Genomic DNA, 16,795 nt, shown 5'->3' with positions numbered 1-16,795 from the left:
TAAGAGGGAGAAATTGAACAGTACACACTGGTTTTTGTCATTCCCTCACCAATGCCATCTGACAACCATTGACGTGGTAAATGTGTTACATTCGAAGTCATAAGTAACAGCTCTCTGAAGGCTGGATGGCAGAGGATGGCAGGTCTGCAAGACCAGCCTGAGGAGCATACGAAAATAAAGGAAAACCACCTGAACATATGCAGGAGGTTGTATATACATACGCTCTATGCTAATGTATATATGTATAGGTGTATGTGTACATGTAGGGTTTATATGTATATGCTAATGCTACAGTCACAAAGGACTCAGGCACCCAGACTGGGGTGTCTGAGGCCTCCCAGGTAGACAACAGACGCAGAGAGACAAGGGCACACCCATTCTGTAGCTGACCGCTCCAGGCTCAAGTTTTGGGTCAAAGATGATTGCTGTCTTAGGAGGTAATAAGAAACAAATGAAGAGAGAATGAAAAGAAAAGAGAATGCTCTATGGCGATCCCTTACATCGTCCTAGGGAGAGTGGATGCACTCTCTCCTACCCAAGTGAGAAGGATCTAAAGTCGCCATCAGCAACAACAAGCTAGAGTTACCAGTTACTGCTAGTGCCTCCGTAATTCTCAATAGCCTTCTCTGCAAGCTCTTCTGAGGCAGAAAAACTTCTTACCTGGGGCCTGCACATGTAAGAAGACCACTAGGCTAGCTGATACACGGCTTGTCTTCTTGGCAAGCCCTGGGCTCACTGGGAACTCCACCAGAGGTGGAGCACTTAGCAGCACTAAGTGAGATGCCATCCATCGCCTCTGGCCAGGGCAATGAATGAAGGGTGCAGAACCCCCCACCCCCTTGCACTTACCGCTTCTGGTTCATGGAAGCCACCTGCAGCCACTCGTTGGTGGTGGGATTGTAGGAGTGTGCGGCCGAGATCTCCTGGCTGGTGATCCTGTAACCACCCACGATGAAGAGGTAGTTGTCCAAGATGGCTGAGCCGTAGCCCCTGACGTTCACCAGGTCGGGGGGCAGGTTGTTGGCCAGGGGGAACCAGCGCTCTGTGGTCTCCTCATACCTAAGCATGGACGGGGGTTCCCCCTGATACGGGTGCGGAGCCAGGGGTCCCCCGAGGAAGTCCCCCAGGGCCACCAGGACCGGGGTCCCGCGCATGCGGGCCTCCCGCAACCTCTGCTTCAGGCTGCAGTCCCCGGGGGCCTGAGGCGGCGACAGCAGTAGCGGGAATTGCGGCTGGCACAGCACCTGGTGGAAGCGCAGCACCATGAAGCGCAGGCAGGCGTCCTGCAGGTCGGGCAGCCCGTACACCTGCGCCAGGCGGTACAGCTCCAGGCAGTTGCCCAGACGCACATGCGACAGCAGCAAGCGCAGCAGCGCCGTGACCTGCAGAAAGGACGCGGCCTCCACCATCTCGGCCAGCACGCTGGCCTCGGCCAACTCGTCCTCGCTCAGGCCCCAGCCCTCGCGCGCGCCGCCCGCGTTGATGAAGTCCAGCACCAGCCGCAGGCCCGGAGCGCTCAGGCCGCGCAGCTGCTGCACCTCCGGACCCACCTCGGGCCGCACGGCCTCGCGCATGCCGGAGCGGTAGAGAGCGCGGAAGTAGTCGCTCTGTTCGATCAATTTGCTCTTGCTCACCGGGTAGCAGCGGTCTTCCAGGCGGATCTGCACCATCTCCTCGGCCGACATGGCTGGGCCGCTGCGCCCGCCGCCCGGCTGCTCAGGCTCCTCCCCCGGGCGCACAGCCTCCGCGGAGCCCGGCCTGCGCTAGCGCTTCCTTCCTTCCGCCGCTCGGGGCCCTGGGCTCAGCCCCGCCGGTGCGTCACGCGCCCTCGAAGTAAACGGCCTCTCTGAGTCTATAATCCTTGTGTCTGTGTGGGTTCGTACGCGTGAATGCAGGTGCCGGGAAGCCGAAGGCGGCAGATCACCTTGCAGCCTGAGGTAAAGACGGTTGTAAGCTGCCCTACGCGGAAGCCGAGTCCTCCTGTCCTCCGCAGCAGCAGTATGCACTCTTAACCACTGTCAAGCAATGTTAGGATACAAACAAACGTGTCGGTTCGCGGTGCTCTCCCCCTGCGCAAAAGTCATTGTACTTGATCTTCTGGTGTTTCCCGCAGCCCCACAGTCCCTGCCTGTGTGAGTTTTCCTAGGCCAGTCAGTACTGAGAGATTTTGCACCTGCAGTGTGATTCAAAGGTGCAATAACGGATTTCTGGGGCTAACGAATTTGTTAGAAGAGTTATCAACTCCATGGACAGGACAGACAGTCTTGCAGTGACTACCGGTCCTGCAGACAGACAGGAAGGCAGGCAGTGGCTTGGAGGGGGCTCCAGAGAGAGTTCAGACCCCAGCACCAGAGATGGCAGCAAAAGGGGCAAGTGGATGGAGATGATTGTCCCCTCTGGGTAGCACTTTCCCATTCTCATCCCAACCTACCCCCATCCCTGCCATAGCTGTTGGGAAAGGACATTTTTCCTGTGTTCCTTTGCGGGACACTTGGTTGGAAGGCTGGATTCCAAGGTCTGTAGTGAAGCATGGTGTCTGCCCCATGATGTCCCAGCTTGCATTCCTCAGTATTACTATATCTGTCGGCTGCTTCACCAAGAGGGGGCTGTAAGTCATTATAGTCTGCAGAATACACGCAAGGGTAAGGAGCTACGAAGTACAGAGAACATCCTATCAGGATTCTGCCTTCCTATGGGAAAGAGACACAACACACGGACCTGGGGTTTGCTATACTTCGTTACTTTCTTGGACACTCTGAAAAACTCAGGACACTAACTGCCCTGTGATTGACAGGCCTGGAATCGTTCTTGGCAGGTTTCTGTTCCCCATCCGTCACTCTTGGTGTTTGGGGTATGAGGAGGGTTTCAGGTGAGAGGCAAGGATCTAGTAGACTACAGCAAGGCAACGTGCCACGGCTACCATTAGACATTGGTCTGGGGGCTTCTGGGAAGGCCGACTTCAAAGAGGCTGGACCAGGCTCTGTCTGAGCCTCCATCAGCAACAAGGCAGGATTCAGTGAGTCACCAGAAGAACAGGCTCTTAGTCTCTGGCTCTTTAGAATCTTTACCAATGGAAGTTTTGTTTGCAGACCAGAGACACGCCTTCAACTGGTATTCTCTTGCCTTTTAAAACAAACCAGAAAGCCAACCTTTGAGAATGATTCTCATTAGAGAGGCAATTCAACCAGGGTCACATTACCACAGTGAGGTCAGCTGGACTGGAATCTGAAGTGTTACCTGACAACACTGGGCACTGGTCCTGCAAGGTTTTGACACCTGACAATATAGTGGGGCGTCTTAAAAGATCCAATGATCTTAGTAAGCCACACAGTGTTCTAGAAAGCTGGGCATAAAGACAAACACATATAAACTCCTTTGTTACAAAGTAGCGAACTATAGTTTCAAGGCTTCGTGAATGCATTGCTCAGTGTCATCATATTGAGTACATGGAGCTGTCATTGGTCATTAGACACTGACAATTTGTGCTCAAAGGCCTACAGCCTGGGAGGTCATAGCCCTAGGAGAGCGCACCACTGTTGCTTTGCTAAATGAATATGTTGTCAAGTTACTTCCTGAATACTTGTGCTCATATCCACAGATCAGTGCTGCCTTGGCCCAAGAAGTCTCTGTCTCTGGTGAGCAGAGAGCTCATCAAAGTGCTGGGAACATGTGACTAACAGCCCTAATCAGACTTCTGCAGCAACCCCTCCCCACAAGCTCAAGAACAACATGAAAAAAAAGGGGCTAAAAGCACGTAAGGGTGGGGGGGTAGGGAGGAGTGCTGTGGAATGTGTCTTCTGCACATGAAGCAGCGATCACACTCATGAGCTCACAGAACTGTAGTCTACACTAGATAACCAACAAGAAGAACGATCAACATTCCAGTAGGATTACGAGAGAGAGAGAGAGAGAGAGAGAGAGAGAGAGAGAGAGAGAGAGAGAGGCCATAGAGGGCCTGAAGTAGGGAGGGGATGTTCACTAGAAGTGTTTGGGGGAGGAACTAATCAGGGGAGGGTATGCTCCAGATACTTTATATACATGTGTGAAATTGTCAGAGTAAATTAATTCTAAAAAATTTATGCAAATTAACAAGCACATCCATATCATTAGCATACAAACTTTGTCTTAATAAATGGTAAAATTCTATACATATCAAAGAATTGTTTAAAATAAAATTCTTTGTGGTAAACCATCAGTGACTGTCTGATTTATGCATCTGCTATATACCTGGGGTCAAGAAAACACTTCTCTGGCAAACTGAGCCATGAGGCACACACCTTTAATTCCAGAATTTAGGTGGCAGAGGCAGTCAGATCTGAGTTTAAGGCCAGCCTGGTCTACATAACAAGTCCCAGGCTAGCCACACCTGCACTATGATACTATGTCTCAAAACCATATCGGTTGAAAGTGACTGTCTCTCAAGGTCAGTGTTCCCAGCTCAGAGGGAACATTTATCCAGCACACACAAGATCCTGGGCCTCCATGACAGCACCCAAACCAGAAAGAATCCTAACAATGGGTGGTGGTGGCCCACAACTTTAGTCACAGCATCCAGGAGGCAGAGGCAGGCTGATCTTAGTTCGAGGCCAGTCAGGGCTACACAGAGAAACCCTGTCTGGAGAAAAGATGGAGGGGAAGAGGGAGGGAGGAGGGGAGAGGGACAGAGAGAGTAGAAATAAGGTCCAGCTGTCCAAATCAAACTGTTGGCTGGGCAGATCAAACTGCTTGCTGAGGACTCCTGAGTTTGAACCTCAGAACCATGTGGGAGCAGAAGAACCCAGCGCTAGCAAGTTGTCTCTGCCTACCACACGGGTGTCATGGTGTGAGATGTATGCACACGCGTGATGTTCAGCAGGGAGGCAGGTACGTGGCACTGGCTCTATTCTCTTACTTTACGTGGAGTTACTGGGGATGGAGCCATATGACCTCTAAAAGCTGTCACATTTTCCCTTCATTATGAACATGCTGAATTGGGGTCAGTGGGTTGAATCCTTAGTTTCTTTTAGACTTAGAAGAAAACGACTTCGGTTTGCAGTTGTGGCAAAATTGAGCATTTTAAATATATTTCTACTTTTTCCTTTCAAGTTTTATTTTTTTTTAAATAATAAAAAGTCAAACGAGTACACGAACTGGTTTTCTCTGGAGTCTGAACAACAAACTTAGGGGGGAAAAATGCAATCGTCATCAGCTCTTAAGCCTATAGAGAACACCTCACAAAACAATGTGTTGTTTCTGAAAACAGAGCCTCTCTTAATCTGATGTCAAGAGACTAGGTAATTGTTTTTCTCAGTAGGGCTCCGGGTTAGTTTCTCCTGACCTTTATGCCTGCCTAGAAAAAGGTGTCTGTGACTCCTCACTTCTAGACAAAGAAGAAAAGCTGAGGGGAGCATTCCCGTCTTCAAGAGAGGAAGGGTCAGGGTCAGAACACCGAAACTTGCTGGACAGGGTTCACAGACAAGGCAGCAGCGCCAGCGCTCTCCCGGGGCCCAACTGGGAAGGAACAAAAAAGGTGCGGAGCCGCCGGTGCAGAAAGACACCCCTTGCAACCCTAGCAGCCCATGCTCAGCTCCAGCCCCCTCCCTTCAACAGCGAGAGATGCGGGCGGCGGGGCTGCTGCTGCTGCTTCTGCTAGGGCTAGCTAGCACAGTGCACGGGCTCTGCTCACCTACTGTGTTCTACAGAGATTGCTGGATCCGCCGCTTCCCGGGGCTGCTCTTGGACTTGGAGGAGTCTCAGAGGCTGGGGGCCCAGTTCCTCAAGTACTACTCGGAGAACACTGGGCAGAAGTGCGGACGGAGCTGCTGCCTCCGGAAGGATGGTGAGGCAGGGCTGGCAGAGCCCACTTGGGTAGTGTCACAGCATGAGGCCAAGGTTGGGGAAGGGAGGTAAAACCAGGGAGGACCCCAAAACCAGAGCAGGAGGCCAGGGGTGAGGGGTGGGGGGGGGGGGGTACTCCAGGAACAGAGCACGAAGCCGGGTAGAGAGGGAGGAGCAGAAGAAGCCCAGGGTGGGCAGCCAGAGCAGGTGTGTTTGAACCAGATCTTCATGACACTGTAGAAGCCATGGTATCCTGCTTTCTTTGACAAAGTACTAAATGGGCATATTTCTTTCAGGGTTAACTAATTTGATCTTTTATAATCTGAATATTTCCAATAAACCGGGTGCTGTGACCCATGAGCGTAATCCCCGCATTTAGGGGTTGAAAAGGAGGTGGGGGTGGAGAGCCAAAAGTTCAAGGCAAGCCTGAGTTACATCGTGAGCTGAGAGGAGCTGGAGCTGAGACCATGTCTCAGAAACAAAACAACAAACACAAACAACCAGGATTTACAGTAACTAACTTTTAAGCTGTCATTGTTTACTTTTGTTTCTCAGTTCTTCTCAGATGTTTTCTGTTAAGCCTGAGCATCTCAGTGTTTTGACCTCATTCACCCCTCCACTCTGCCCTCTAACCTCTAACCTCTAACCTCTCCAGATCTCTCACCACCACTCCATATTCTCCTTTGAGAAAATAACCCACAGAGTCCAGTTTGTCTTGTCCAGATTCTCTGGGGCATGACCAGGGACCAGCTCCCCTCAGGGGGAAGAAAAAAACAGAAGGAAAGAAAAAAAAAAAAAACAAACAAACCAACCCTGACCTCCCCTCCCATGAAACCATCAACTATCAACAGCTCCCCACCCCTTCCAATCCCTGCTGGAAAGCTGACTGGCTTGATCCTACACTGGTCTTGTACGGCTGTGAGTTTTTTTCGAGGTGCCTCTTTGTTGTCTGAACTCACTTTTCAGTGGAGGCTGGCCTTGAGTTCCTGGTCCTCATCCCAAGTGCTGAGGTTATAGGCCAGCACCACCAAGTTCAATAATTTGTTCTGGTGGTTTCAGTGTCCTGCCTGTTTTATAAGATGTGTCTCATGGGTTATAAACCGCTGGGGCACACTGGACAGGAAGTTAGAGTGTTGATATGCTATCTTCAAGTTTCCCTATAAATGTGATTTGGGTGTGAGCACCTTCAAGGCCAAAACTGCCTGAAGATGTTTTTTTAATTCTTTCAAAACTACCTAGAAAGACACAATAGCAACACAGTATATTGTTAAAGCAATCCCCACAGGGACTTCACCATCTTTCAACCATAATTTGATACTGATTATTCATTAAGGACATTCCTTACCCAATTGCATATGCAAATTTCTGAATAAAATCTAGAGTGTATAGGAGAGCGGCAAGATTTCCAGGGATCATGGTTTAAGAGACTTGTCACATCGTTTAAAGCTAATGAGACACAAGGAACATCGATTTGATAAAGAATCCTTTCAGAGCATGGTCACGGGCTGGGGATTCAGTTGTTTCTAGGGTGCTTGCCTAGCATGTTGGAGGCTTCCAGCGCATAAACCCAGAGTGGTGACCCCCATCTGTAATCTCTACACTTAGGGCTGAAAACGGTTGGAGGTCAGAGGTTCGAGGTTGTCCTCAGCTGTGGAATGAGTTTGAGGCCAGCTTGGGATACATGAGATCTTGCTGAAATATAAACAAAACAGGGCTGGGGACATGGCTTAGTGGCTAAAGTGCTTGCCAGACAAGTGTGAGGTCCCGAGTTTGAATCCCCAGAGCCCACTTAAAGCCGGGCACAGGAATATGAGCATCTATAATCCCCATAGTCCTAAAGGGAGATGGAAGGCAGAGACAAGGGAATCCTTGAAGGCTCACAGGCCAGCGAGGCTAAGGTGTGCAGCAGCCAAAAAGCAAAGAGACTGTGCTTCAGACAAGGAAGAAGAAGACTGACACCCAAGGCCACACTCACGCACATATACCATACCCACATACATAGCACACATGCAACATTAAATAGAAAATCAGTCCTCCGGGGCAGTCATCCAGGACACTCTGCCAACCCAGAGCCTCTGCAGCCTGGAAGTCAGATCAGGAACACAGAGCCCAGATTTGTCACACTTCTGCACAGAGCTGCAACACTGAAACATACACATGAAATAAAGGTCGGTTTCCTTCCTTCCTTCCTTCCTTCCTTCCTTCCTTCCTTCCTTCCTTCCTTCCTCCCTTCCTTCCTCCCTTCCCTCCTTCCCTCCCTCTCGCCCTCTCCCTTTCTTGAAGAATCCTGATCCCCCAGCCTCTGGAAAGCTGAGACTATGGATGGGCACCACATCCCTAGCTCCTTAGAAAATATGTCAAAAGGCCGGAGAGATTGCTTAGTGGTTAGGAGCTCCTTTTGTGGAAGATCTGGGTTCAGGTCCCAGCTCCCACACTGAATGGCTCACACCATCTGTGACTCCAGCTCCAGGGATCTGATGTCTCTGTTCTCCACAGGATGCGCTGATGTCACCTGCCTCCCCTCTCATAGAACACAAATACATGTAATTAAAAATAAAATAAATCTTTCATGAAAAGAATTATTCCAGTAAAAATCAGTCTCTATAAGCAAGGTGTGGTGGCTGATGCCTGTAATCCTAGAACTTGGGAGGCTGAGGCAGGGGGATTGCCATGAATTTGTGGTCACTCTGGGATACATAATAAGGCTGAGTTCAAGAGATTCGGCTATACAGTAAGACCTAATACTGTTCTCTATCACATCAATGGCTTTCTTATCAAATCTAAATATTAAATAACTTTTTCAGTTCCTTTCCCTTACAACTTCCTGGAACCATCCTCGGGGGTTTGATAACCCAGTATATTAGTAACTAATTTTGTCTTATTATTTCTCTTCTGGGAAAAAAAATAAGGAATGCTGGCAGACACCCAAGGGTGTCCCAGAAGTAAGGCTGGAGCTATGGCTCTCCACGGCCAACCCTCCTGAGGGGCAAATCAGATCTCCAAAGCACAATGCCCTCTCGGACTTCCATGATCCCCACCGCCACAGCACAGTGCCTTCCCTGACCTCTAACTCCCAACCCCATAGCACAGTGCCCTTCCTGACCTCCCCCCTTCCAGCACAGCACCCTCCCTGACCTCCACCCTCCCCTCCCCTGGCTGCTTCTGATGGGACACTGTATCTCTGTAATCCTGTTTTATTGAAGAGTGTGATACCTCCTCTGAGCTGGATGACGCATCCCATGGCCCCAGCTGCTGCAATAGGAATGAACTCTCACCATGTGCGCACACCAGGGAGGACGCAGTTTTGTACCCAGTGACTCTGACTCTGGGTTTTCAGAAGCTATCAGTATGCTTTAAGCAGATCTGGGAACAAGAAGCCAGCATGATTATGTGATGTGCATATATGTCCTGCCCACCAAAGCTAGCATCCTCGTGTATTTAGGAATCACTGATTAGGCTTCTCCTGAGAAAGCATTTGCACCCAGATCCACACCCTCAGGGGTCATGTGATCTTCTGGCTGTCCCCACTCTGTCCTTCCCTTGTCTGTGGTTGGAGCATCTTTCTTTTTATGTCTCTCCTTCTTTCTCAAGTGGCCCCAGGACCTTAGCCTTCAGAGACTATGTTGTACCTAGAAAACAGACATGTGCTTTCCAAAGCTTTGTGTAGACAATGGATGTTTTTCTATGCACAAAAATCACTAAGACTAAACTACGATGATTCTGTGGGATATGGTGGTGTGTGCCTTTAATCCTAGCATGCACAGGCAAGCAGATCTTGCAGTTCAAAGCCAGCCTGGCCTACACAGTGAGTTTCAGGTCAGCCAGGCTACACAATGAGACCCTGTCTCTAAATATAAAACCAGTCCATCAATCTAAAGCTGGTTATGGTGGCTCCCACTTACAGTCCCGGCATGCAGGCAGGACTGCTACAAGGCTGGATGGAGCCCAGACTGGCCAAGTTCCAGGCCAGCTAGAGCTACTTAGGGAGACTGTTGTCTGGAGGCTTGGAGAGATGGCTCAGCAGTTAAGAGCACTGACTGCCCTTCCAAAGGTCCCTAGTTCAATTCCCAGCAACCATGTGGTGGCTCACAACCATCTGTAATCGATGCCTTCTGATGCGTCTGAAGACAGCTACAGTATATTCAGATACATAAAGTAAAATGAATCTTTAAAAAGAGAGGGGGTGGGTGGGAGAGACTGCTGTCTCAAAAAAACCTAAAAGCAAATAAAAATTTCAGGTGTCTTCTGTGGAAAAGAATATATTAGAGTATTAGAGTAATGTTTTCTTTCAAATAGGTGTATTATGTAGTTTTAATAGTTCATAATGTTCTGAAAAATATCTAACCACAGCACAAGATTCATTCAACGTTCCAGGAAGAAACAGAAATTACTCGGAGCTCACCTGACTGGTAGCAAAGCCAGGCTTGGTGATTATGTCCGTGATCCCAGCACTAGGAGGCTAGGCAGGACTATTACAAGTTTAAGGCCCACTTTGGCTGTGTGGTGAGACCCCGACTCTCTCTCTCTCTCTCTCTCTCTCTCTCTCTCTCTCTCTCTCTCTCTCCCTCTTCTCCCCTATCCCCACCACACACACACACACACACACACACACACACACACACACACACACACACACACAAATACACAACTAATGGAAGCCAGGACCCTAAGCAGATTCCCTTGGCCTTTCAGTTTCCTGTAATGTGGCTGTCTTCTTCCACGATCCCATCCATGACAATGTCAACTGCCTCCATGTGCACTGCCCGACCCTGGAGAGCTGCATCCTGGAGCCCGGGACCGGTGCCATACTGTACAACATAACAGCAGGTAAAGACTCCATCTAACAAGGCTTCGGGAAGCAAATGTTACTTCTCTAGGACGGCTTGAAGCTTCAAAGACTGCTGGAACACCCAGGCTTAAGTCCTCAGACTGTTGTTTTCCAGAAACCTCTGTCTGGAGATGGTTTGGCCATCGGGACTTTGCTTGGCACATTCGGCAGCATTCATTCCAGATGACAGACCATGCACCATGAACCAGAGCGCAAGCTCTGCGGTTGGACTGTACTGAGAACTCAGCAAAAGCTAAAGCGGGCATTTTTACTACAGTGGCTAGGAGTGTCACTCAGAAGCAAAGAGAGTGCTCATGGGCCACCCGAGGTCTATGGACACTGCAATAGGGTCCTACAGTGTTGGAAGCAAGGGACCAGGAAGCTCCCAGATAGACATCAGCTTCTTACAGGTCTCTAGAAGGTCAATGCATTGAGAAACACCCTCCATCAGAGGTGGATGTCTCTGAGGAACAACACCCAAGGCTGTCTTCTCATTTCCACGCGTGCTCCTGTACACATCAGGGTGTTCACACGCATGCACACACTCAGAGAGACACACACAGGTCATCACATGCATGTAGGGATACGCATCACATGATACTGCCTCAGCACAAAGCCCATAAGAAATGGAAACTGCAGAAGGCAAGAGACCAGGCAGAGGCAGGCAGGGAGCCCTGAGCCACCATCCAGACAGTGGGAAAACTGACCTGGCCACATGAATGGGGACATTAGGAACCACAGTGGGAATATGGCTCCAAGAGGGCAGAGTGACATCTTCAGGTTGACATTTTCAGAAACAGAGGGAGCAGCGCATGGCAATACACCCGTGGCCTAGCACTCTGGCTACAGAGCAAGACAGGAGCAGCTCTAATTCAAGGCCAGCCTGTGCTACATAGTGAGGCCCTGCTCAACAACGAAAAGAAATAAGGAATCAGCAAAAACACAGAATGAGAAAACACTGCAGTTGGAGGGATATGTATGACTGTATTAGTCTAGGTGGGTTGATATTCAGGATACAGGAGAGACATCTAGTCAGAGGAGCACTGGAACTGACAAGGTAATGGTGGTTGTCAGGAAGGAATTTGCTGAACTTTGGAAAGATTCATTAGGAGTCTCTGGTACTGGGGATCAGTCCCAGGGATCTGCACTGAGCCACATCTCCACTCCTTAGTAACCTTTTAAAGGAAGGAAATGAGGGAAGAGTCAACCCCTGATGCTCATAGCCCAGCATGGGTGGTGGGGGCAGGAGGAGGCAAGAGGTCACCTCAGAGATGATGCCTGGGGTGTGCAGGCAGAAGTATCTGATAGAGCACTAGAAAAGTTCAGTGCCCTGAAAGAGGAAGGCACAGGCCACATGCACTTCAGTGCCATCAGTGTGGTGGGACAGCTGTGGAGTGTGTGTGTGTGTGTGTGTGTGTGTGTGTGTGTTGTGTGTGTTGTGTGTAGGGAGAACATAACTGAAGACCAAGGATAGTGTCCTAGTTTGCTTTCTGTTGCAGTGATTAACACCACACCAAAAGCAGCTTGCGGAGTGCAATACTTGAGTGATCAATGTCCCCATAGGCTTGGGTATTTGACGGCTTAGTCCCCAGTTGGTGGTGCTCTCTGAGGAAGCTCACAAGGTACTGCCTTGCTAGAGGAAGCATATTACTGGGAGCAGGCCTTGAGACTATATAGCCTTGCCTTACTGCCAGGAAGCTTCCTGCTTGCATCTGAAGATACGAGCTCTCGAGTTCCTGCTCTGACCACCATGCCTGCTGCCTGCTGCTTGCCTTGACATACGTACTCTTACTTCTAGAACCATAAGTCAAAATAAACCCCTGTATGCCGCTTCTGGCCATGGTGCTTTACCGCAGCAATAGGAAGGCAGCTAGCGAGTGCATGCATGTGTGGGGCTGTTTCCTCTTAACACTTATGACTCCCCGCTCACACCCCATCATGGAGGGAAATCAGGGCAGGAACTTGGGGCAGGAGCACTTGGTCCATTCACAGGCTTGAGCTCAGCTAGCTTTCCAAACAACTGGAGCCTACAGTGTGCTCATCCTTCCTACACCACCCATCAGTCAGTGCACCACAGACATGCATACCCTCATGCTAACTTGATGGCTAATTCCTCACTGGAGGTTCCCTCTTCTCCGATATCTCTGGTTTATGTCAAAGTGACAACAGAAACAGACGGACAGATGGCCAGGACAAAATGCCAAGGCTAAAGAAGTGGCAGGTAGTCGGAGCTGACTGTCACGGAGACTCAAGAAGAAGGTCCCACAGTACCAAGGATACGGCACACGTGACCAAGAAGTCAGAAGTCACTGCTCCAGAAGTTTAAGTTTTGCAAAGTGATGAGGGATGATGTGAACACTGTCACAGAGGCCAAAGTGGGGAAGGGAAGGAGCACACAGGAGGACAGCACTCCTGGTGGGGAGCACTGGGGACACAGGAGGACAGCACTCCTGGAGGGGAGCACTGGGGACACAGGACAGCACTCCTGGTGGGGAGCACTGGGGACACAGGACTGGTGGGGAGGACTGAGGACACAGGAGGACAGCACTCCTGGTGGGGAGCACTGGGGACACAGGACTGGTGGGGAGCACTGGGGACACAGTAGGACAGCACTGCTGGCGGGGAGCACTGGAAAGCTTTTGAGTGTACAACCAGAGAAGACAAAGCAGAAACAGGGAGGGTGTGGCTGCTGGCTCTGTTTCCAATTTCAAAGGGTCCCTTTCCCTGGCTGTTGCCCCAGCTTATTAAGTGGAGTGTGGTATTCCCCATGGCTGTGGCACAAAGCTCTCTTTATACACAAAGGCTTCTTTTCTGTACGGCCATATTTGTCCACAGCAGCGAGATGTTGGGATAAACACACACTCAGTCTGCTGTGAACCTCAGGAGTCTGCAGCTGAACTGGAATCCGGCTCAGCCGAGACTCGAGACAAACCCCACAGCTGCCAGGCTGTGCCTGAGACTGTCACAAAGAAACTAAATGCAATACATTACATACATTTGTGAAATTCTCAAATAAACTGTTATTTTTAAAAAATTAAGAGGGCTCATTTATCTTTCAGGCATAGACCCAGACCTGCTGGTTTTCGAGCATTCACCTCCCACCTACCCGAACACCCGTTCCTCTTCCGAATGGTGGGATAGACTGCGGATTCTAAAAGCTATGAATGCAGGTGACGAAGGCATATACCCAGACGTGATGAACCACACGGTGCCATCCACAGAGGCAGCGTCAACCACACATCATGATTTAGGTGCTAACACAGGTATCAGTTATTCCAGGAAGTCAACTGCAGATGTGGGAATGAGATTCACTTCTTCGAGAGTACCCACTGCTACCAATGTCAGCACGGGGTCACCAAGTACAGACTTCACCCCCAGTCCAGACAACAAGACCATTTCTCCTTTCTTTGGCCCCACAGACACAGACGTTTCTCAGGTGCCCAGCCAGTCCCGCCTCAACATTAGCAAACCATCCGTGAACAAAACAAAGGGGTCCCACAGTGGAAACCACACGTCGGACAGCAAAGAGCCTCGGGATGGAACACCAGCGTCCGCAGGGGCCTGGCTGGCTTGTGTGACCCTGGGTGCTGCCATGGTCAGCCTCTGCTGCCGTGTGGTCCTCGGGACGTCCAGATACTGTGGGAAGCAGCAGGGCTGGTCTCACGTGGGACAAGGGACAGGATCTGGGTGCAAACGTAGCACACTGAAGGAAACCTCTTAAAGGCTGGAGCTCCTAAGGCTTTCTGTGAGGAAGAGCATTTTATAAAAGAAATAAAAAAAAATAAATAAAGCTATCCTTAGGATACCAATATCTACCCAAAGGCAGAGGCTTGGTAAAATTGTCTACTTTCCTGATGATTTCCATCTCCTGAATGTAGAGGAGTGGGAGGGGATCCTAAGTTAGAAGTGATAGCACCTTTGATCCCAGCGCTCTGAAGGAGGCAGGAGATCAGAGTTCAAGCTCAGTGCTAGTCAAAGTGAGTCCAAGGCTAGCCCAGGTCACTCTCAGTTACAGAGGGAGTCCAAGGCTAGCCCAGGTCCGTCTCAGTTACCAAGTGAGTTCTAGGTCAGTCCTGGCAACACAGGACCCTGTCCAAAAGAAAAGGGATGGAGGAGGAGAAAGGGAGGAGGAGAGGGGCTACAGGTGGCCTGGCTCAGAAGTCGGTGCTCAGCAACTGCTCTTTGGGGATAACTGGTTAGAGGTCTGGGCAAAGGAGCAAGAGCAGTAGCTTAGCTGCAAGCACTTCCTGTTTTCATGTTCCCTTGATTGATGCTTCAACCCTGGAACCCACAGGGAGAGAGGAGTAAAAACACCTGAGTTGTCCTCTGACCTCCAAGAGTACGGTGATATAAGCACGCATGTGCACGCACACACACACACACACACACACACACACACACACACCACACACGCACGCACGCACGCACCCCCACACAATGTATACATGTAAGCACTCACTCACACACACCCACACACTAGTACATATAATGGAATATCTATCATACAATTAAAAATAAACTTCTTAAAAAAATAAAAGAAAAAAATGACTAAAAGAACAGTTTCCTCAGATGTTAAAACAGACCATCCAGTGGCTTAAAAGATGTTTCTCATTCCCCAGTATTGACACTGGGTGAAAAGTAGCAATTTCTTTTAATATAAAAAAAAGGTAGGGCCAGAGAGATGGTTTAGTGTGTGAAAGTGCTTGCCTGACCACAGGCTTTCAGCTCCTGAGACTCCAGTACAAGAACAAATTCCCAAAAAGCTGTTCCCTGACCTCCACCCAGATCCCAACAAGCTCCCACACATGAACGTGAACATGCACGCACACACACACACATACACTTATTACATATGCACCCAAACACACACATATGTACGCATGCAAGCATATTCACATACATAACATATGCAGCCATGTATATACACACATGCACAAGGAAGAGAACATTTTATCAGTCGCATATCCAACAAAATAAAACTCCGATTAAAGACACACCTTCACTTGCCCATGGTTCAAGATATTAGGCTTCATAAACATTATCAATTGCTTTCCTAATACATTATAAAGTTCTACGTCAATGGTGGGAAGACTATCCAGCTTTAAATGACCACAAACTTTATTCATGTATCTATGTATGCATAATAAACACCCCTGGGATTCTTGCCCCCTAAAATTGAAACTGTATCTACAGATACTCTGTATTCAAATAGAAGTCTTTCAAAAGTTGTTTACATTTATGCCGTTTTGAAAGGGTCTAGTTATGTAGCAGAGGACGGCCCAGACTCTGATCTACCAAGTGTTGAGCCTCAGGCTTGTGTGAGCAGGCCTACCTCCAAATTTAGTTTTAATTTGTATGAACTGCTCAGGGATTTTCCAACACAGTAGAGGTTCAAAGAGACGTTCCTTCTGGGAAACTGACTCACTCCTTGAAAAATCTCACAGAAATGACTATAGTTTGAGAAAGCCCTGTTTACCTTTATAAGGAAACAAAAGCATCCACTGTCCTTCAGCTGGGCCTTTTGCCCTTTAGATAACTTGAGAGGCCATGCTCACCACAGAGAGTCAAGAAGCAGATACAGTAGGCCAGAGACAAAGTAAGCTCTTGCCGTTCTCCACAATGACAACGGTCTGAGTCCTCTGACCAAACTGAATTGGCCAGTTAGGGCACAGTAGGTTTTGATGTTTGCAAGACCACTCCCAGGTTGGGAAACTCATGAGAACTCAGGCTCAGTCAGTTATCCTTGAGGAAAGGCTGCTGATTGACATGGCCCAGGAGAAATGCACGTTTGATCCAGGACAGAGCTGAGCCTCAGAGGGCCTCCCTCTCTCTGCAGTCAGGCCACAGCACACTGCCAAGACCACTGTGTGACAGCTGCATAGAATGGTCCCATCAACGTCCATCCAAGAGGTCTTTTTGCTGCTTTATTTTTTGGTTGAGACAGGATCTCCCGTATCCCACACTGGCCTTGACTTTGCACATGCTAGCATTTTAGGTGCGGGCTACCTCACCTGGTTATCCGAGGTATTCCTAGAGGTATGGCTGTCGGTACCTAATTGCAGCCATCTGCTCTATGGCCCAGGCCCCACCCTGGATCACAGTGCTGGTTCTTCAGACAAGGTCAAGTCTTCAGATCCTCTGAAGTTAGCT

At 49.4% G+C, this 16,795-nt stretch overlaps 2 protein-coding genes across 5 annotated transcripts in view; one reads left to right on the top strand and one right to left on the bottom strand.

Annotated features, from left to right (window-relative positions):
* Klhl42 (kelch-like family, member 42) overlaps window positions 1–6,619 on the bottom strand; it is a 30,557-nt gene extending 23,938 nt beyond the window's left edge. The window contains exons 1-2 of one of the 4 annotated variants that reach the window (XM_063286601.1): window positions 1,551–6,619; window positions 850–1,059 (exon numbers count right to left, since the gene is read on the bottom strand). In XM_063286601.1, the coding sequence (XP_063142671.1) occupies window positions 850–863 (14 nt within the window). In that variant the 5' untranslated portion in view covers window positions 864–1,059; window positions 1,551–6,619. Of the gene's footprint in view, window positions 1–849 lie in introns of all 4 variants that reach the window. The other 3 variants (XM_063286602.1, XM_063286600.1, NM_001109257.1) reach the window with 3 other exon arrangements.
* Mansc4 (MANSC domain containing 4) lies at window positions 5,552–14,484 on the top strand. Its single transcript, XM_001077890.8, has 3 exons — window positions 5,552–5,818; window positions 10,510–10,644; window positions 13,705–14,484. The coding sequence occupies exons 1-3, from the start codon at window positions 5,596–5,598 to the stop codon at window positions 14,364–14,366; spliced, it is 1,020 nt and encodes a 339-aa protein (XP_001077890.1). The 5' UTR covers window positions 5,552–5,595; the 3' UTR covers window positions 14,367–14,484.
* The last annotated feature ends 2,311 nt before the right edge of the window (window positions 14,485–16,795 follow it).

This window comes from Rattus norvegicus, chromosome 4 (genome assembly GCF_036323735.1).
Source record: "Rattus norvegicus strain BN/NHsdMcwi chromosome 4, GRCr8, whole genome shotgun sequence".
NCBI classification, from domain to species: domain Eukaryota; kingdom Metazoa; phylum Chordata; class Mammalia; order Rodentia; family Muridae; genus Rattus; species Rattus norvegicus.
Note: the sequence above shows the minus strand (reverse complement) of the source record. Positions and strands in the feature narration are given on the sequence as shown.